This window comes from Pelmatolapia mariae, linkage group LG2, assembly GCF_036321145.2.
Source record: "Pelmatolapia mariae isolate MD_Pm_ZW linkage group LG2, Pm_UMD_F_2, whole genome shotgun sequence".
Taxonomy (NCBI): domain Eukaryota; kingdom Metazoa; phylum Chordata; class Actinopteri; order Cichliformes; family Cichlidae; genus Pelmatolapia; species Pelmatolapia mariae.
In genome coordinates, this window is record NC_086228.1 from 13,494,056 (window position 1) to 13,516,372 (window position 22,317).

At 40.3% G+C, this 22,317-nt stretch overlaps 1 protein-coding gene across 1 annotated transcript in view; it reads right to left on the minus strand.

Moving 5' to 3' along the window:
- LOC134641104 (polycomb group RING finger protein 3) overlaps positions 1-22,317 on the minus strand; it is a 69,362-nt gene that overhangs the window by 23,588 nt on the left and 23,457 nt on the right. Inside the window, exons 2-4 of the mRNA XM_063493321.1 lie at positions 13,031-13,140; positions 8,722-8,839; positions 2,741-2,837 (exon numbers count right to left, since the gene is read on the minus strand). Coding sequence (XP_063349391.1) covers positions 2,741-2,837; positions 8,722-8,839; positions 13,031-13,045 — 230 coding nt within the window. The 5' untranslated portion in view covers positions 13,046-13,140. The remainder of the gene's footprint in view (positions 1-2,740; positions 2,838-8,721; positions 8,840-13,030; positions 13,141-22,317) is intronic.

A 22,317-nucleotide genomic window follows, 5' to 3' on the forward strand; every position in this document is an offset into this window, starting at 1 on the left:
TCTCAAGGTGACGTGCAAGAAAATAATCTCAAAAAGCCCCAACTGACACCCTCAAAGGCTGATGTTCAGCATACGCTCTGTCAGAGTGTTAAATGGCCGCTTCCCCGTGCTGGTGACATGGGTGCACAGTGGGTACGCGTTATGTGTGATGGTGTGTTTTGACACCCGGTGCTGACAGCCAGCTAACAGACAAAGTGTGCTGTTTGTTGCAAGGTTATGAGGAGAAAAATGAATAAATAAAACTCTAAAAATGTGACATGTTTGTCTCCCCTGCTGTCCACTGAGGAGGAGTTATATCAGGGACCAAAATTAGGCACCTAATGCTGAGGATTGATCCCCTGCAAAAAAGCAGGGAAACACTGACCCCTGCTGGACAAAACTGATTATAGTCCTGAGATCTGTTACTAGCGTTAAAAATGTCCACGTTGTGAGAAATGTAGACAAAAATCACAAATACTTTGTGTGTTTCTGTGTTTTCATTTCCTGATCCCGCCCGGAAGTTTCTGAATCATGAGACTTTAAAAGGTCAAATAAATATCCCATGAAAAAAAATGGACAATGAGTGTGTTCATTATCCAGCCCTGTGCAAATCACCTGAGTTATCACTGATAAAGAAGCAAATAAGAGCATGAAGAACCCAACAATTAAAATGTGAGCATGCTAACTAAAACGACTGCAGTCTCACACACCCACATCTGCTGCTCTGATTGGGTCTTATGAGCCACTGCATGTCTTTCCCTCCCCCATGCCACCATGTCCTTATCACATGATCTCCTTCCTGAAGAAGAGATCAGCCTTGGCTATCAGTGGCCAACTCCACATGGACACCGAGTTACAGGCATTGTTCTCCTCCTTCTATGGACTCTGTTTTAAAAGCCTATGAAAACATTAGAGTGACGTGCACATTAACTCTAAATAAAATGATCCAGCAGCCATGAACTGTCTCTAAATGTTAACACACACAGAAACCAAAATATAAATGTAACAAATATATCATTAAAAAAAAAGTAGTGGCATGAATCAACACCATGTTTTGAAGTAAGTAAATGAGACCAAGTGGCAACAATATGTGCACATTTCCTTCCCAGAGCTACTGATTCCCAAGCTGTTTGCATGCATGTAACCGCAACAATTTAAAGTATGTGAAAACAAAATGGATTAAAACAATCAAAGAAAGCCACATTTGGCGGGCGGAGCGGCAGGATTTGTTCTGCCCAGCTGATTCTCTGAAGAGACATCTGACTGTGATTTTTAAGCCTAAATCTCAAACATCAACTTTGATCAATCTTCCCAATGAGCAGATGGGGTTTCGCCTGTCATCTGCTGGGCGTTTTGCCTTCAAATCACTTGTGATGTTTTCCATCAGCTCCAATTTCCTGCAAACAATGAAGGGAGAAAAAAAAAGGGGAAAAAAAAAACCCAGCTGCGCAGAGAGCTAATGCGTTTGAAATGGAGCATTTCCTGCAAAACAATGAGTCTGCAGAAAGCGCAGTTTACACAGTAATGACTAAATTGCTGGTGCACATTAGGTTTGTGTGCCACATTTATCAGACGTTAATGCGTGAGCGCTCAGAGGGGCAGACACCACACGATGCTTCGCAGAGCAGGAAGCCAGGCGGAGACGGCTTCCAAAAACAATTAGATATTTACAAAAGTCAACGCACTTATCTCTACTCAATTAACAGACTTGAAGTACAACTTTCCTTTTTCATATTTAGTTAAGAAACAGTGGGGAACGCCGAGCTGCGATGCCACTTTGATGCAAAATCCCAGCAGCGGTATATGATCATAGCTGCAGGATCATCTACTGTATATCTACTTTATAGCAACTGAGCTGCGCTTTATACTGCACACAGACATGTTTGTTCTTTTGAGGATTTTTGAGCGTAAGCAAATAAAACATAAAAATAAGACAATGAGCATCTTTGGATCTCAGTGGGCTACAGCAGTTTTTTTACATTTTAAATGTGCAATGTGGATAAGGGGATCTCTTTGCTTTGGTTAAAGAGAAAACTGTAATTTAGCTCGTGTATTCTACTAGTTTTTAATGAGAGTAGAGGGAAATTCCACAGATTTCAAAGGTTTTTTTACAGGTGTTGGAAAGTATTACTGCACATCCAAAAAAGGGGAAAAACATAGGGAAATAAAAATCTAACCGCCGTCCTTCCTGAGTCAGATAACATTTCAGGTGAGCAATGCAGGCAAAAATAAATAAATAAATCATTGTAAAAATCATAGTAATAATTGCATCAGTAACAGTAACAACCTTCTGCACCGATGTTATCGTGTAAGGCAGACGGGGAGAGCTGTTATCGTTCCAGCCACAGATTACAGGCAAACCTAATCAATGAAATCACACCGACTTGTGTGATTAATGTGAGAAGCTGCTCACCCTCAGCCCTCCATGTTTAAACGGTTAAAGTTTAATAATACTAACTAATTGTACTAACAAGTACAATGAGCATGTATTTTCTAGACTCTCGTACAGAAAACAGAGCTGTGAATGGGTGTGGGCTTTAAGTGTTTTTGTGCGAGGTACAAATCTACAAAAGAAAGCAGCCGGACCACCCTGAGAGGCTTTTTGTTTCCTGCAGAAGAGCAGAAATCAAATGGAAAAGGACCGCCGGCTCTTTGGTCCTCGGCAGTTTGTTTACTGGCAGAGCACAGCTGATGGCACTCAAGAGTGTGAGTGAGTGAGTGTGTGTGTGCGTTTGCAGCTTTGCGGTGGCTCCTCACTCACCCGATATACTGCAGTGGATGGCTCTGATGAATAACAATCCTACACGTGGGGCACGTGTTGTTTTCCTCCAGATACTTCACAAGGCAGCTTCTGCAGACTGGAGACGCACAGCAGAAATGCACGGTTACTCTTCATCGTGTACACACACACACACACAAAGTATCTTTCATTCAAGGTCTTTATTTGTAGAGAAAAGAATATGCCACTCTTTTTTAGATTTCCCTGCTTAATACATGAAAAGCAAACTGTTTTCCTCGGCTTTTTAATACTCGAGTCTGCATTTGTTGATCTCTGTGCAGTGCTGTTGTACTTGTTGTGTACCTTTATATTTTCTTCATGTACATCTACAAATGACTCTAAAGTTCAAACACACCTGGCCAATTTGATCTTTTGGTCAACCATTACACCCCGCATCAGTTAGACTCTTTAAAATGCAACTAAAACTCTCACCACCAGGAGGCAGAATTTTACCAACGGGTGTTTTTGGATGTGTGTTAGTATTCTTAAACCTTTTAATGTCTTTTCAGTCCGATCCCCATTTTTTCAACAGGCTTTGCTTTTCCAGGCCATCGGGGCGTAAAGGAGAATGTGTCCTTAATGGTTACACTGTACTGGTGCACCAGCCTGACCCCAGTTCAACTCCAGTTGAGAACTCTTAAACACAATATAGCAAGATTTCAAAGGTAGTACTGATTGCTAACAGCTTTAGTTTATTTTTTGAAGGTGATTAAAGTCAGTCTGTCTGCAAAGTTCAGGGGCTTCGTGAGGCAGCTGGTAAACTTAACCATCTCCAGCTGATATTTAATGGTCAAAGTGACATCAGCTTATGTAAGCAGGTGTTCGGTGACAAGATGATGTAGTTCAGAAATGATAAGCATCAGTGCTCTCTGCTAGACTACATAGGTATTAAAGACAGCCTCTCTCTTTAATCTCAAATATGCCATACATTTATTTTCCCCACTGTAAAATCTCCTCAAATCTTACGGATTTTTATGGATCTTCTCAATTTAAAAAATAATAACAACAACGTACAACTTTAAAGTCATTATAGAAGCCGATTCCCTAACTGGACTCACTGTTGAACGATAAGAGCATTAGCTCAAACAACAACCTGCAAATGTTTCCATTAATAATCTCGTCTCCTTTTCCCAGTCAGACAGGCTGCTCCTTATTTCCTGATCCTGCTCATTCACATTGAGTTTTTATTAAATGGTTGTAAATAAAAGCATCACCCAAGGAAACATTGAAATATTTCTGCTCATTAAAACGGTTGATGAGTTTTTTAATGGCTGATTTGAGTAAGAGGTGGTTCAGGTGGCACAGCGGGTCATCTCACTAATCACAAGTCTGCATGTGAAAGAGTCTTAGCTCCAAAAAAAAGCATCCATCACCGACTGTGTGTATAGCTGTAAATAAATACAGACCACTTACCATTTAATACACGAGACCGTGAGATAATCAAGTAATCCAAGGATGCACTAATTAAAAAAAAAAAAAAAAAGACATACTGGATCACAAACTGGCGTCTAATGAATCTCATACTGCCAACAATGCCTGTGCTTAAAGAAACTGACCCCTCACCTATGGATCCCTTCATGTGTACAGCACATGTTGTGTACAACCCAGCACTGTAATTTGCAGCACGTGGTTCACCACTTTACCCATCTCAGCCACACTTTTTTTTCCTCCCGTTTCTGTGACAATAGAGCTCGATCTGTCAGAACAGCTGCAGTGGTGACGTGATGTGAATCTCTTTGTCTCCACTCTCCAATGGTGGAGCCCTTCTCCAAGTGAGAGGGAGAGTCAAAGCGTCACGTCTGGACTCTGACGCCTTAAGTGGGCAGAGGGGCTTCCATCTGTGAGTGAAGAGCTCCCTCTGGTGGGCAAGAGAGGTACTAAAATGTCTGTGGTTATCTTAACATATATTCCAGCACATGTCTGATACAGGGTTAAGTTTATTTTCACTGTTCTGCTCTAATCAGTGTCTAATTTATCAAATCATTTTTTAATCTCCCCAAATGCCGAGTGTTTTGTTCCTGAAATAAATGTGTCAAGTTCGATTAAGCTGCTCCACAGGGGGTGAGAGCGCCCCCCAGCTCAAAATGCTTGGACACTTTTTATTATCCTGCACTATCAGAAAATTGTGATTTCACAAAAACAGCCATCTCAATCTGCCAACACGAGCAGCTTGGTGTGGTTAGCTAGGCAATCTAAAGACTCATGTGAGCATTAGAGGGCACTTAAGGTTGCAGTGGGGGGGGACAGGCCAAGGCCTCGACAACTCGGAGATTACGAAATGTCAAATTCAAGGTTGAAAAAAAAAAAAAGCAATAAAATGCTAAACAATGTGCAACCACTCAGCACGTGATGACTTGATTAAAAGTGAGACTGCAGGATAAACCAGGCCTCACTCAGTATTCAGGAAGTGTTTGGTGACATGTTGGAGGAATCGCTTGAGGAAGTGAAGCCAGACGCCCTCAAAAGGTTTGAAACATACTGGGAACTTTATTTTAAAAAACATAAAAATAAAACAAAATACCCCATCGGGTGCCTAGTTATTCAAACTCAACCATCTCGTTCGCTAAAAAAAAATATGAAGTCTGCACTGTTTCATTCTCTTTCAGCTTTGATTGTGGAAAAACTGACATAAAAGCAGTGATGCAGGTTTTAACCCTGTAAAGACGAAGACACCTGGAGCACACAGCTTTACAAGTCTGGTTTGCATTTTGTATGCTCGAGTTATCTTTGTTTAATATTAAAATTAGTGTGATCAGATCTGTAACAAATCAGCAAAAAAAAGAAAAAAAAAGAAAGAAATTCAGAAGGAGAGTAAACATGATTTCTTGTAAAGTTATAAAAAGCACAAAAAAACCAAAAACAACATTTCCTTCGCATTTGAGGTTTCAGCGCCTGATTTCGTCAAGCCTTTTATTTCCTCTTTGTTCTTGTTTTTTTTGTCGATTTCATTTCTTCTGCAAAGCTCCTTCTACATTAAAAACATCAACTTCTTACTTATTGTTGCCAATACATGGAGCAACTCTCAGTTACTCGCCCACTAATCAAATCTGCGATCAAATTGGCTGCTGACCGAACTTTCAAACCCCATTAAAAAGGCCTTTAATCTGTAAATTACCTCCAATGCTCCAAATGAAAGCCATTCAGTTTCATCTTGTAAGAAAACATTTTAATTTCAGAAGCGCTGCAACTGAAGCTGCACTTTAGCTTTTCTTGGCCTTTGAGGAGTCCTGGATTACTTTGTTTGTTTACTTTTCAAAAGCACAATCAGCTCATACGCGGTAGTTATTATGAACTCTCCAGCCGTTACGATCAGACGCTGGTGAACACACAGAATCAGACTTTCTGCATGAGCGCCGTCTGGTTTCACGCACCAGAAAACACAAACCAACAACAACCAGTGCAACGTATCTGACTCTTTTCCTCTAAAGCAGCTCTGCCAGACTTTGCTTCTGTTTTTACACGCTGATTATGCCATTTCATTAGGTACACCAGCAAAATACATTAAAATAGGTTCTACCTTTATGAAACTCAGTTTTCCGTGTCTAAACAGACGACTTTAAACGGTTTAGAAGCTCCAAGAAATTTTTTAAAAAGTTTTTGATATCAGTTTTTGAATCTGATTTAACCAAAATAATTTCCAGTTGCATTTTTCCGACGCGTACCTTGCATACACGTTCTCCAATATGAACCAGTCCTCTGCAAAGACTTCTCTTTTTGGTTCCTTCTTTTAAGAAATGGCTCTTTATGTTATGCAATGTCATGACTAAGACCCCAAGTATCTTAAGATTTGATGTATTTACACAATAACAAAAACCTTACAGTCATCATCACAGGTGAACTCTGTTGCCTGATTGATTTTTTTTGAGCACTAATGAAGTGGTCACTCTGTATTTCAGCAACAGTCTGTCTAAAACCTATCCTATTATCACCAAAACTGTACTAACCAGCAGGTGGTGTAAGTGCGGCCCTTATATCTGGAGCTGATGTTAAAAAAAACAAACAAAATTAACATTAATTAAGGTTAAGACTTGCTAATATTAAAAAAAAATAAAAAGGTAAGAAAGTGTAGCCACGAGGAGCCTCTTCATGATGAGACAAACAAAATGTGAGCAGTCAAACTTAACGCCTTTATAATCAGTCCTTCAGACTCTGGTTAAAGAGTCTTTTTAAGTCCAGGAAACTGGTTAGGAGTTAAAGGCAGGATCAGAATGTGTGTGTTTGGGGGGAAAAGAGGGTTTAAAGTTCTGTGTTTGTGGAAAACAAGACCAATGCATGGATAAAGAACCTGGACTGAGGCAGATGTGTGGATCTGGAATAATTTGTGTAATGTCATTAAGACAATATCTTCTAATGTTTGTAATTGCAACTGGACTGACACACACAGACGCATACCTTCATACACATCACTACCAAGCACTTATCTGCAGAATCACACACACGCACACGCACGCACACACACACACACACACACACACACACACACACACACACTTTCACACCAAGTGGCTCTTTGCACAATACTCAGTCTTTTGCACATTTCTATTGCACTATTGTGTTTGTATGGTTCTATTCTGTCTGGTGTTGCAGTCTTTGGTGTTTTGTTTTGTTTTTGGTTTGCTTTTTTTTTGTACATTGCACTTTATGTAGTCCTGTGTTGATTGTCTGTTATATGTCATATGTAAGCACCATGGTCTTGTACTGCACATGGTTGGAATGACAATAAAACCACTTGACTAATTTTCAGTTTCAGATAGGATGGGAAATATCCACAGTGATGAAAAAAAATCCTGAATGCAGATCCAGATCGAACGTCGACCCAATCATCACCTCTGGCACAATTTTCACTGAACTTTTTACAAAACCTCTTTGGCTGAGTTAACATCAGTGACAGTGCCACTGACTTCGCACAACCTGCCTTCACAAACATGTAAACGCGGTTAATTACACTATATGAGTTGAGCTTAAGCTGTGTCCAGACTGGAAGCAATGGGCTGCTCACGCATCGCTTTGAAGCTGGTGGCCGATCGCTTGCAACATTTCAGTCTCCAGCTGATTAGCTAATGTATTTACCACCAGGCCACATGTCGACTAATAGTGTTCTTCACTCTTATTGGTCTCTTCAGTTGCTCGCCTGGACACTGAGAAAAGTTTCTCTCGGGTCCTGCCCACTTCCTGTCACCAGCGGTTATCACTATGGTCACTTCTGGTCGCGTCCAGTGTGGACACAGCTTTGATTAAGAGAGGGTTTTTCATCATTTTTACTGAAGGCGCTGACTAAACTCTGTTTTTAAGGTTACGTCCTAAAGAAACTACTTATTTTCATAGAATTTGTAAGAGAACTCTAAAGATGCTCATGGATCCAGATTTGAGTTTAGATGAGTCTTTGTGTCTGGGTTAAGGCACTGGATCAGACAAGATAACGCATCTACCTGCAGGATGAATCAGGTGTTATCACGCAGCTTTATTGAAAACACCCAGCTGATGCATCGCTGTGTGGATAAGAGGTGACTTAGTTTGATATTTTTATGAGACTAATAAATGTGCAGAATACCTGGTCTGCCCTCTTGTGAGCCTTTGTGCGCGCATCTACTTCATATTCAAAGCCATTTGTTGGAAAACACCAGCACAAATAAAGATAGTTTTGAGATTATGCTGTGCAGAAACAGTAAAGGAAGAAGCAACAGTCAACCTGACCAACAGACAGAGCAGGTGCTTCACAGAAACAGCAACAAGCAGCGCTGCACAGATATCAGAAGCATCGCTCTGCCTCCAGGATTTTTTTCCCCGAATGGCAAAGAGCCAAGAAAAATCCTGGGAGACAAAAACAGCCCTCGTGTGTGTGTGTGTGTGAGAGAGAGAGAAAGAGACACAAAAGAAAACTTAAAAACAGAAGCGAGCAGATGAGAAAGAAGAAGCGAGAGTACTTGAAATCACAAACAGAGTGAGGGGTGGGGAGGACCTACAGGTGTGTAAGCACTCTGTGACGGTGGTGGCGTCGATCAGGTAGCCCTCACACAGACGACATGTGATGTGGGCGTTGATGTGACACAGCTTTATCTTCCTCGTCAGCATGTCGGGGTTCTGGAGGAGGAGACAAATTTAGCAGTTAGCCATCTTTCACGCTTTCGTCAGAACAGGGTTTTTAATCTTTTGATGCCTTTGAAGAAAAAGTTTTATAGCCTACTGCAGCTATTTAAACCCTGCTGTTCCCTTGAATTTACCTCCTACCTGAGACAAGCCAGGTGAGTCACAAAATGCTGGCAGTAATGACATCGAACTAACGACGAAATCAGCCGAGCCTTTAGCTGAGCGTAGCGGCGCTCTCAGACAGGCTGGCAGAACAGGCTGCGGGGGGAGCTGCTCATCTGGTGATTCATGCCTTAACAGAGCTGCACGGGAGCTATGTTGAAAGCAGTGATTTGCTAAACAGGAGCTGAGTTTGCGTTGAGTAACAGCATGACTAACTGTGGTTTCACTCTGTGAGGGGCATCTTTAGGGAGTCGACCGTTCTCACAGAAACTCTGCTCGGGTGTTAACGGTCAACTCACCTGTCAGACCAGAAACTTCACTTAGTGGCTGCTAAAAATGTGACTTTAAATCATTTTAGATCTGTTTAGATTAGTACAAATAAAATTACAAACAACACAGATCTTACTGGAAAGTTGAAAATGATGTACTAAATAACTAGAGTATCATCTTTTTTTAATAAATGCTTAAAATGAGGCTGGAAAATCTCAACTGTTCCTACTCCAGTTTAACCAGTTTAAATGTGTGTCCTCTGCTAAACTACTGTAATCCAGATGAGCTCCTACAGTCGTCACGTGCATAAAGCCTCGAACAGCTGTGTGCTACATGCACACTGCCCCCGCTTACACACACAAACACACACACACACACACACACACACACACACACACACACACACACACACACGACTGAAAACCAACACTCACTGGTTCGTTTGCTTTGGGTGGAAACCTTAAGTTTACAGTTGACAGAGTGTCGCCTTGATAAACAGAACTGAGGCTCAATCAAAGATAAGGCGACAGGCGAAAATGGCTTTTATCTTTCCTTCTGATTAAATTATTTTTTTTTTTACTTAACATCAGCATATTTTGATTACATCAAGCAACACTGGTGACCCCATCTGATCACCTCCGCCTGATAATCTTTTTTTATGTTGTTTTTTGTAGCGTTTGTGTGTCTGTCTGTAAATAGTATAGCTCGAAAAGTTTAGAATGAATTCTGATAACACTTAGGTAGGTGAAGGTGTGTCGAATGGGGTCATTAAAATTTGGCTTACGTCCATTGTGGTCTTCAAGGTCAACTTAATCATTTATTTATAATAAAAAAAAAGACAAAAAGCCTTAAACTACAAAAAAAGAAGCACTCAGAGAGCTCGAATCTTTTAAGGAAATTAATATTTTCTATATATTCATTTTGCGTTCTTTTTAAATGTACCTGTAATTTAGGGAATTAACATTCCCTATATGTTAATAAAAACAGTGTCAGTAAGAAACTGTGTAAGGCATTGTTAATTTGACCTTCAGATCAATCCCTTTACCTTGAAGAACAGGTCAAAGGTCAAGTGTGACATGAGATTTTAAGTCTATCTATATGTTGACAAAACACCACACTTGTATAGGTCACTTTCATAGTTATAGGGCTTTTTGTGAATTTCTGATAAATAAATCATTAAGTTGACCTTAAATTTCATTTAGCTCTGTCTTGGTCTTCACCTGAGGGAAATCTGTCTGTTTTGCTGCCTCCACGTGCAAACAGCGAGCAAAAGGCATATTCAAAATCCCTTTTTATATTCTGGTGGTTCCGACACAGTGTGGCCTTCTTCAGCGCCCTGCTTTAGTCCGTCTAACAGTGGGGGAAACTACCTGAAAAGCGTTATTTTTGTTTTTTAAAACTCACTCTGATCTCCACTGTCACAGATCATTTTTGGAAGAGGATGTCTGAGTGGTATCTTTCTCTTTTATGTGACTGGATCTAGCCCTTCAGCCTTGAAGCGACACCCTGAGGAGACCCCACACTCTATACATGTGTTTATGGTTTAGTAAATTTACCATAAGGATCAAATGTAATTAATCTGCAAAAGCTGCAATATTTCCTTCCTGACAGATAAATCAGAGACATAAAGGTTGACAACAGCAGACTGACTGCTGAGGCCAAATGATCAGATGTGCAACAACCAGTAAGGATACCTCAGATAATGGCCAGCTGCACTCAGCGAAGGAGACAGTGAGACAGCCAACATTCATTATTTAGAGGCTCAAACCTGCTCAGAAATCCTTCCTGACTATCAGACCGATTCAAGAGTCTCCACACCACAATGGAAAACATTCAAAAATGTTCCTCAAAACATCAGGTTTTCACACAAGAGACATTTAAAGAGTTCATAATGAACAGCACTTACTAATGATAGAAAACGTTTGTGGTAAGATAATTAATAAAATATTTTTGATCAAAGGTAAATACTGAATAAATGTTTTCTAAATTTGAAACTTTATATTTTACCTAGCATAATATTAAACTGAACATCTGTGATTTATAATTACTTCTGGGGGGAAAAAATAAAAAAGTAATAAACCAATTTTTCAGGCAAAAAAAGCAGTTTGATGCAGAATCAAATGTTTAAGTTCATTACTGAATAATAAATTTGATGCTAATTTATCCATGCAAATCTTTAGCTGCTTCGCAAAATGTGATCTTTTCAAGTAAAGCACTGAAGAAACACCACCGGAGTGAAACCTTTTCAGTTTCCAAAACGGTTTCCTATTAGGCCGGTGGTTTCCAAATGTTGTGCAGTAGTTTGAACTACAGTTTTTCACAGGACTGGATAGTCAGATGAAGGCACATTTCTAGAGCTAACGGTAAATCTACTAAATAAACACCTGATTCAGGAGCTTGTTGAACCACTTTTAGCAGCAATACATTGAATTAATCATTTTCTGTATGATTTTATCAGTTTAACACATCACTGTGGAGGAATTTTGGCTCAATCGTTTTTCCAATGTTGCTTCATTTTAGTGAGGTTTGCATTTATGCACAGCTCTCTGAAGGTCCAACCATAGCGGCTCAGTCAGGCTGAGGTCTGTTCTGTTGTACATCTGCTGCGCTTGGGATCATTGTTCTGTTATACGACCCATTTTGGGCTAAGCCTTAGCTTTCAAGCAAATGGAAGATGAGCTCACATTTGACTCTAGAATACTTTGGTACACACAGGAGTTCAAAGTTGACTCAATAACTGCAAGGTGCCCAAATCCTCAGCCCTCCACCCATCGTGCAGACAACTGGTGTGTCTTTGTGCTGATATGCTGTCTTTGGTTTTGTGCATTATGGACAAACGTCTCCACTTTGGTCCAGAAGTCTTGTAGTTTGTTCAAATTCAGCTTTGCAAACCTAAGCCGTACTGTCATTTTCTTTTTAGAGAGAAGAGGCTTTCCTTTCAAACCTTCAATACTTGTTCAGACTTTTTCTAATCGTACCGTCATCTGCTTCAACCTTTAGGAGGATATCAAGGCCTGTACAGTCTGAGGTGTAGCTCTCTATTTTTTTCCTAGTTTCTCTGAGCAATGCACAGTCTGACCATGGGGGGAACTTTGCTGTGACATTCGCTCCTGGGAAGAATTTTGCAAGTTAATTTAACATGTGCTTTAAAGTAAATGGTAAATGGACTGGTTCTTATATAGCGCTTTTATACTCTATCTGAACACTCAAAGCTCTTTACACAACTCGTTCATTCCCATTCACACAAGCACTTTCCTACGTTTTTAGTGCTGTCTAACATTCATACACACATTCACACTCTGATGGATGCATCGGAGAGCAACCTGGGGTTAGAGGTCACACTCGCTGACGATGAGTTCATCAAACTTATTTGTCTGCTGCTTGCCTATTAGCAGTAAAGCTGTACATTTTTTTAAACCATACCGCTGTATATAGCTCAAAGAAGAAATTATGATATTTTAATTAAATAAAGGCTATTTTCTGTAAACATGGCAATAAGTGTCCCTTGAAATTTTGGCTCATTCTTTCGTCTCCCTTGGACATAAAATGTTTGAAAACCACTCAAATGCTCAACAATTATTTCACCATTGTTATGAATCATAACACCAAAACAGAACGTTTTTAGAGGACAGTTAATATCACAGGTTACACATAAACAGAAACTGAAAAGATGAAAGGAAAAGATGTTTCCTGTTATTGTAAAAACAGTTTAACTTCTTCAAGCACCGATAAACCTCACAGAGCGATTCTTACCCCTAATACCGCCATGCGTCAACTGTGGGTGGTGCAGCAGCCACGTCTCTTCCTGTGGTTGTGCGGCAGTCAGTGTTAGCTGCTCATCATGAAGAGCCTCTTATCAAAGCCTACAAACACAGAAAGAAGCAGATTTAATATTGTAAATAATAAGTAATTATAGCAACAGGGCCTTGCTTTAATATCTGTGAATCAATTCACCTGATTTTCATGGTTTAAACAATCATCAGTGTCTTATACATGAAAAAGCTGTAAATAAAATATCAACCCTCTACTAGCACGACTGTGGTTCCTACAGGTCTCCAAATCTGCTGTCAGATTTTAAGCATCCATCCTTCTGTTAACTTGAGCTGCTCTGCATAATCATAGAGCCAGAGTACCAGATATTTAGCCTAAAAATTATTTTGATTTGTAATTATTAAAATAACAGCTTTATATTTGGTTGTGTTTTACTGAAAAACCAAAGAAAGAAAGCCACCCACAGTCAAAACACTATGGAAAACTACACATCTCAGTACCACCCACACTGCTTGACTGACAAGCCAAACGCCACAACGACTGCTCGGCCAGAGGGAACACACAGACACACACACACAAAAAGCAGGATTGACTGAAACCCCGCTTTAGTTTAACATTGCACAGCGTTCGTGAACGTCACCGTCGTCCTCCACACAAGGAAAGCGGCCATGCTGCAGTGACTGGCTCTGCCGCCGCTGTGTGATTCATCGCCTAATTGTAGGAGTCCAACCACACCAGTCACGATGGGCGAACACACACCACCCCTAACGCTCCTTCAAACACACACATACACACTCACAGCTTCAAAAGAAACTGCCTTCAACGGTGAGTCTGCCATCCTGCCAGCCTTCCTCTGTCTGCTCATCAGACCATGAAATTAGCCCAGTTAGTCGACAGAGATGACATGCGGCGACGGTTGCTGAGGACACACACACACAATGTACGGCGGTCTGTTACAGAGCGGCTGCACGCCGATGAGATTCACACACATGTTACAGTCACATGACATCCAGCAACCTTTCTGTGATGTAATCTTTGATATTTCTTCAGACGTGAGGTTGAGTTCAGAGTTTCCAAAGCCTGAGATGACCCCCACCGGGAATACACATAAAAATAGCTTAAAAAAAAAAAAAATACTAGAAATGAGCTTAAAAAAGGAACCAGCATGAAACATCATTTTACCCTAGCCTCATCATTTGCCACAATATGTGGATGACTTTTAAATGTAAAAATCCACCACAGTGCCTCGTATATCTACTCCTGTGGTGGATGCTCATGCGTAATGGTTAGGTCAGTATAGGTACAGATAAACTCTGTGAGCCAAAAGCTTAAACTTCAGACTGCTGTAAACACCATGTTCATGGCATTTTGTTCTTATTCTTTGTTCGTCTATTACGTCAGAGTGGAGATATCCTTTATATGGTTTTCTCAGGAAAATTGCTGCAGCTTCAAGTTCATGAGCCCCACCTACTTGCGGTTTGCTTTTGCTTGTGAAGGGCAGCCAATTAGGAGAATGATGGCTTAAAGGCAGGTGTGGGTTATAGTTATATTGGGACTCAACTATACTCTGTTGCAGACCCGAGGGCCTAGTAGTCCTTCCTGTAATACTATACATGCCTATAGAGACAGGCATGCAAACATCTGACGATGAAATTTTCATCCCACAGTCCCTACTGCTCCATGGATACGGAAATTATAATCCTGGCCTTGCCGGCACCAGTTTATGAAGAGAAAAATATTAAGCAGAATTGAGTTCAGATTATTGGTGCAGCCCTAGTCCTAGTTTCTCATGTGGCCTCTGGGAAAATTAATTCCCCGACGCTGATTTAAAGGGATGCAGAAGGGAGCTAAAACAAATTGTTTAGCAGAAAGACTGACTGAGTGGCTCCATCATGCAACATTATCAGATAAATGAGGCTTATTTGTCCCATTTTGAGTCCAATAATAAACACATAGGAATAAAACTCTCCTTGAAGCATGTCAGCTGCTTTGAAATACACATTTGTACACCTGAACTTTACATTTCAACATAAGAGACTCTCACTTTAATGTAATGTTATATAACATTACAGGCTTCCTGCCAGTTTTGAACCATCATGTTCCCAGAGGTGTTGGATGTAGTGTTGGTCAGTTCTTTCACACAAGCCCGATAAAAACTGCTTCTTTGTAGCTGAATGCACACTGCTGACACTTTCTAAAATTTATCATTTCTTGCTTTACCTTAAGTGACTAATTAGGTATTTAAAACTTAACAATTATTGGTCCATAGCAACTCTAGTATGCTGAAGCATCAAGACATAGCTGATTAAAAACAGAAGAGGAAGTGTCCACAAACTTCTGGCACTGCAGCGTGCATGTGAGATTAGTTTGCAACCTCTAAACAAAACAATTACAAACCTGAAGCAAAGACAGTCTTCCACATCGTATTGGATTTCACCTTTATCACATGCACTGCTCTGTATTCTTTATGAACACGCTGTTCTGAGATCACTTCATTATTTGGACAGCATAGGGAAAAAAATACCTTCAGGCTGTCAGAGCTTTGCTTTGAAATCATATTTGATCATCTATGTCTGTCTGTGGGATGGAGTAGAGATGAGATATACAGTATATATAAAGCATACCACATAACAAACCACGACTGAGCTCAGCTCAGTTCAGTGCCAACTTGAGGCCGCTGCATTCAGGGTCATTTAAGGATACCAGCTATTTAAAAGCTGCAGAAAGCAGCACAAAAGGCACCGCGCTTCTACCATTATATTAGAGACACTTCCACCATTGTCAACTATCAGATAAAAGCAGCATCCTGGAGGACAAGTGGGTAAGACACACAGCTTTTAATTGCAACTACCATTATCAAATTCATGAAAGGTCTCTGATGCATTTCGGTCTCCTCTGTGTCTCAGCTCATTTCCTGCCTGTCTCACCTGTCAGCAGCAGAGGTGGGAATCACAGTGACTTACAATCTGATACCATCATTTCACATTGCCCGCTGAATTATGCATTTATTCACCGTGTCATTGTTTCAGTGTGTGCACCAGTGGTGTTCAGTTTGAACGAAGCATCAGCTTTATTAATTAGTGCCACGCTACAGGCATCTGGCAACACAGTAACAATCTGATACCAGGGGTAATTTGGTGAGCTGTAGGTCACATTGGGCGATGCACATATGTTACACCCTGGACAGGTCGCCAGTCCATCTAGTACTCAGAGCAACAACTGCTCACCCCTGAGGCCAATTTAAAGTCACCAGTTAGGCTAATGTCTTGGACTTGGGAGGAGGCCAGAGTACCTGGAGAGAACCCACACAGGCACAAGGAGAATATGCAAAGAAAGAGAAAGGTTCTACCCAGCCAGCAGGTATAATGTGATTCTCCTAATTTATTTGCAATATAGTTTCATTTCAGCTTTCCTGCATCTCAGTTTCACTCCAATGTGTCCTCACACATAAATCTCACGTGGAGTGAATCTGACTGGTGAAGTGAAATAATCTAAAAATCAAGCTGACATTACCACATTAAGATTACTGCAAGCACAATACAGCCCATTGTGCTTGCAATGCTTCCCAACAAGGGTTATGAGCAAATCTGCTGGGCTCCACGGGGTCTTAGTGACAAAAATGTTGTCATCAGGTAGTGAAAGTAGGATTCTGTGCATGCCTGCCAGGTTTTACTGACCACTACAGCGTACCAACCATGGCAGTCCTCAAAGATCTTCTATACAGGCGCTGTGGAGAGCATCCTCACACAGAACATGACATCGTGGTTTGGGAACAGCTGTGTGAAGGACCAAAAAGCTCTCCAGAGAGTGATCCGTACAGCAGAACGCTGCTGCAGGATTGCTCTCCCCCCGCTTCAGGACACCTACACCAGGAGATGCCGGACTAGAGCAGCGCAGATACTGAAGGACCCGTCCCATCCTGGCAACAAACTGTTCCAACTTCTGCAATCCGGTAGAAGGTTCCGCATCATCTGGGCAAGAACAGAGAGACTCAAGAGGAGCTTCTATCCCCAAGCCATCCGGGCCCTAAACCAACACCCCCCCCCCACAGGACTCTCTTCCAGACACTCTAAACCCAGGCACAATGTACATTTCAAATTCCTTTAACTTTAAATATGTTTATATTGTCTATTCTGTAAAATAGTCAGATGTCTATTCTTATTAATGTACAGAATTCACCTGCTTGCTGCTACTACTGCACATTCACCGTATGTATATGTATATATATATATATATATATATATATATAATGTTATTCCTCTACCCCCCCCCCTCCCCCCTTTTTTGCACATGTCGAGGAGCGTGTCAGGATACATTTCACTGTGTGTTATACTTGTATAACTATGCATGTGACAAATAAAGAACCTTGAACCTTGAAGAAGTATAGCAGGAAATTTCTGGTCTGAGTCCACAACAAACTATAGGCCCTGTTTTACAACCCTAAGAATAGTGAGAGCAAGAAACGCCAACACAGAAAGACTCACTATGACCACAGTTTGTGTTTAAATTTAATGAATAAATAAAAAAATAAATAAATAAATATACTGCAAACATACCAAGAAAAGCTGTTGGTATCAGAGGTGTGAAATGCCTCCTAATTGCCAACCCTTTGCTGTTGGCTTCCTTCATCACTATGCTCCTTTTAGCTTTTTTTTTTTGTTGTTGTTTAGGCATAAACAGACGGATATGAGCCAAATATCTGCTCTGTGTATCCCTAAATGATGCTCTGAAAGCTTTTCCTGACTGCTTGACATTCAACCCTTAACCTGTATTGAAAAAGAAGAAACTTCACTTCTTTCTTCTTCACCCTCATTATTCTGAAGTCATGAAGTAGTGATTCAGAGCGGTAATCTGTTCAAAGTGTAGAAAAGTCTGCTTTAACACATTCACGGTAGATATAAACACAAATAATAACAGCTTCCTTTTTGCCAGGAGAAAAGTATATAACTTTTGCTGTCCCTCATATTGAAAGGCTTATTTGCACAATATATTTGCTAGAATCAAAAAGAGCCATACGATATCCCACTTTTAGGCCAAGGACCAAAACAATACAGCAACAGAGGCTACGCAGGGGGAAATTGTTCCTTTGGCAGCATTTTATCTACAAACTTCATTTCCTGAAGTCTGTAATTGTTCTTGTGATTTGCCACATCAAAGTTCCTGCTGCCTTTTCACAAAGAGATGTGAAAATAACTTCCAATATTGCACTTTTTGCTCTCACCCACTTTTATTTTCTCCTGCTGTCAGTCAAACGACCCCACATGCAATTTTCAAGAGGCTGCGGTGCACAGATGTCTCAGCCCAGCAACAAAAAGTGCTTCACCAGACAAGACCAGGTACACAGTTTAAGACTTCAAATGTTTTGGCACTTTAAATTTAACACATCAGAGCTCAAAAGTTGTCTAGTTTATAAATGTATTGGCTCATATAGCATCTCAGAATACTAAAAATGAGATCTCTCACCCCAATCGCTCGAGGTAGATGGCCGCCCCTCCGTTAGTCTGGTTCTGCCTGAGGTTTCTTCCTCTCAAAAGGGAATTTTTCCTTCCCGCTATTGCCAAAGTGCTTGCTCATAGGGGTCATATGATTGTTGGGTTTTTCTCTCTATGTATTATTGTAGGGTCTACCTTACAATATAAAGCACCTTGAGGCAACTGTTTTTGTGATTTGGCGCTGTATAAATAAAACTGAATTGAATAGAATAGATCCATTATAATTCAGCACCACGTGATGCACGCCCCATGACGTCATTTGTATGGGACACAAACAAAACACAACAATGGAAGTGGTATACCTGCTGCTCGGTGCACGGCTTTTTGTCAGACTTGTCAGATGTTGGTTTTTGTGGAGCTGGCCAAATTCAAATATGACAGTATTGATTTTTCATGAAGGAGTCGCCCTTATGACTCATCAATTGGTGGCATGCAATCTGCTGGTGTCACTTTTTCAGATCACCTCAGATTGCTTGGAACCCCGACTGAGTAGGTATTTTAAAAAGTACCTGGTACCAGGTGCTACCACCTAACGGAAAACCCTAAAACTAAAAGTACTCGTGGAAAAGGCCTGTTTGTCTGATTTATTTTAGAATCAGGTCAATTCAAAGAAACACATCAATCACATCTGAGAAAGTTCATCTTTAAAAACCAAAAAATGACTCTTTCTTTATGTAGAAATCACTTCTGTTACTTAAAGAAACTCTGATACTGAGTAAGAACGTGAGATGAAAGTAAAAGTAGCAAATTATGTGGCTCCGTTCCCACTCTTATTTTCTTTTTGGAGTGATTCACGGTGAGCCCATCAACATCATCACAGCCTCCCACTCAAACCTGTCCAACAGCAACTTTTTGCCACAAGAAACTCACATTCACGCCAGGCACTCTCCTGAAACCAGTCGCTCTGGTTTTTCATGAGCCACAGAAACGACCACATGAGGCTGGTCACAGCACTGTTTTTCCCCCTTGAAAACAAACGTCAAGGAAACAGTTTTAATTTGTGCTGGTGATATTCATCTATAGCTTAAATAAAAAGATATTGTTGCGATGAAGGTATCTTGGTATGCTCACTTCCAGTCTTTATCAGAGATCAATTTTAAATGATCTCTGATGATAAATCTCAACATCTAAGAACATCTCCTGTGACGAGGCGCCACAAACAAAGATTTATTTTAAGAAAGACCACACTCCCAGAGGTCTTTACACTGCAAGGTAAACCTTACCCTGAGGGACAGTGAAGCTGAAGGGGAGGCAAGGAGAGCGTTATGAGACAAAGGTGAAAAGTGAGGTGAAAGATTTTGAGCCTGTCTGAAAAGCATGTTTAGCTCACCACAGAGACATTACTGTCAAAATATAGTTTCATCACCTATAATTCATGTCAAAACATATTTTTTAGAGCTTCTTGAAGTTAAATTTGTTCCTCTAAGCTAAATACAGTCAATTCTAAACATTTCAGGGAGTCATTTCATATTTTTGGAGCTGTTGTGTAACAGCTTGTAAGCAAAGCCAGCTGCCTCAAAAGGGCAGAAATAGAAATGCAGGTGAAATTTCAGTGTGCCGACTTTCGGTGAAGGTCAAAGGGCTTTTTTGACCCTCTTAACCCTTGAGAGAAACAAACTGAGCCGACCAAATGACATTTCACTGCAGCAGTTTACTTGTTACAGTCTGCCAAGTGCCACCTTTATGTCATGTGGTGAATGAATAACTTGAGCAGAGTCAGGAGGAAGATGACCATCATAAATGATCCAAACTAAACATGTTTTTGGCACAATTTCAAAAATATACACAGATATATGGAACTATTTTCTTGTTTGCATTCATTCACTTTAGTGATATTACTGTTGCCAGGCATTATAAATCATGTGCACCTCTTTCCTAAAAACCCAGACTCACTCACAGTAGTCAAAAAGATGCAAGTAGATCAAGTCAAGCTCTTAAAGGTTGCCTGGAGCTGTTGTTTCTAGATCACCTGCCTGCTTTGGCTTCTGTTTGGCTTCAGCTCTCCATCCTTCTCCCTGTGGTTAAAGTGCAGGTCTCCTGAAGCACTCATGTCGCTCAGTTTGCACCACGAGACATCTCGCAGTGGACTTGTGCCCTCGTGAGATGGGTTTCGCAGTCAAAAACACCCACTAGTCAATTCCTAAGGTAATAAAAACAAGTTCCAAGATTTTAACCTTACATCTAAACCTCACTGCAGACGCTTAAAAAAAAAAAAAATTAATTCATTAAAAAAAAAAAAAAAAAAAGGTGATAAGAGAAAGTTTGAGAGTTAAAAATCTTGCATTTTGGACAAATTGAAGGCGATTACTTGATGCTCTAGACAGACAAGAAAATAGTGCATTACAGTGCACTATTAAGTGGGAAGAGATGAAGACATGATGGGCATCGCCAGTTTGCTCTTTGAGACAACTGTCTGCAATTTTGCAATTGCAATTTTTATTTATTTATTTTTTTAAATTGTAAAATATGAGAGCATGTGAGCATCAATGATCTCTGAAATGATAATCAGACACACTGCTATTTACCATCTAACCATTAACTAACCATTATTCAGTTTGGGTTTATAGAGCGGTACAGTTGAATGTCATTGACATACAGATCATAAGAAATGGTTTTAAAAGTCATAATGTGACCTACTGGGAGACTATTCAATAAAATAATAAGTAAAATTAATAAATAAGTAACAAGGCACTTAAACCACATCTTTGTGGAAACCTGCATAGTGATACAGCCAACATCTGGCCAAAAACTACCCAAAAGCCAGGAATTAAGTGAACCACTCCAAACACACCAGAACAACAGGCCAGACAGGTCGGTCAACTGGTTGCTAGGCCCATTAAGGCCTTGCTGATTTCAGTGACTGCATGTAAATAATGTGAAGAGGAGATTAGCAGTGAAAATAGAACTTTTAGCAAAGAAAGGGGTATTTCTTTCCTTTGACAGCATTATTTTGGACATTAAAATATGTTTACTACCAGAAAATCTTCAATTCTTACTCAGTAAAAGTAACAAATCAGATCTGACTGTCAAATTAAAAGGGGGGAGAACAAAAAAACCCCAAAACAGTCAAAGGTTGAGAAATATTTTTCCTGCTACTTTTGAACAACCTCTAGACCACAGAGAAAAGCTGTGTTATGACACAGCATTTCAAATTCGAGTGGCGTTGGTTGTGACCACAATGAGAGTGGGTGATCTTCAGTCTACTGCTGCATCGCTGTTAGATACATGAGTAAAGCATGAGCTCCCTTTCCAAAAGCTTAGTGTAATATCTGCAGAGGGTTTCACAACCAACAAACCAACCACTCATGTGGAACCAGGTAATAAGGGGAACAATTTATGTTTTACCCAAGTTTTAAAAATAAAAATGCACATTTACCCATTTTATTTTTCTTTCAGATTGCAAACCATGACTCTAAATACTTCGATTAATTATCTGAGTGGGACAAAGACAATTCCCAAACACTACAGCAAATGGTCGGGGGGGAAAGATAAGCTAGGTTTTCTAAGGCAAGTAAAGAAACAAAACAAACAAAACAAAGCTCATCTAAATAAAAAAGAGAAACAGAAAGAAAGAAAGAAAGAAAGAAAAAGAGAGATCTAGGCACCAGTGAAGTGTGGGGCTGTCTGCATGGCAACTATTGGACAAGCCACAGAAAGCCCAACAACCAACAGTCACTCCCCAAGTGAAAAACCCAAAAGACTCAGAGAGATCATGCAACGGGCATGCAGTAAAATCTATGAAAAATCTCATGATTTTACTTCCTCCAGATACATCTT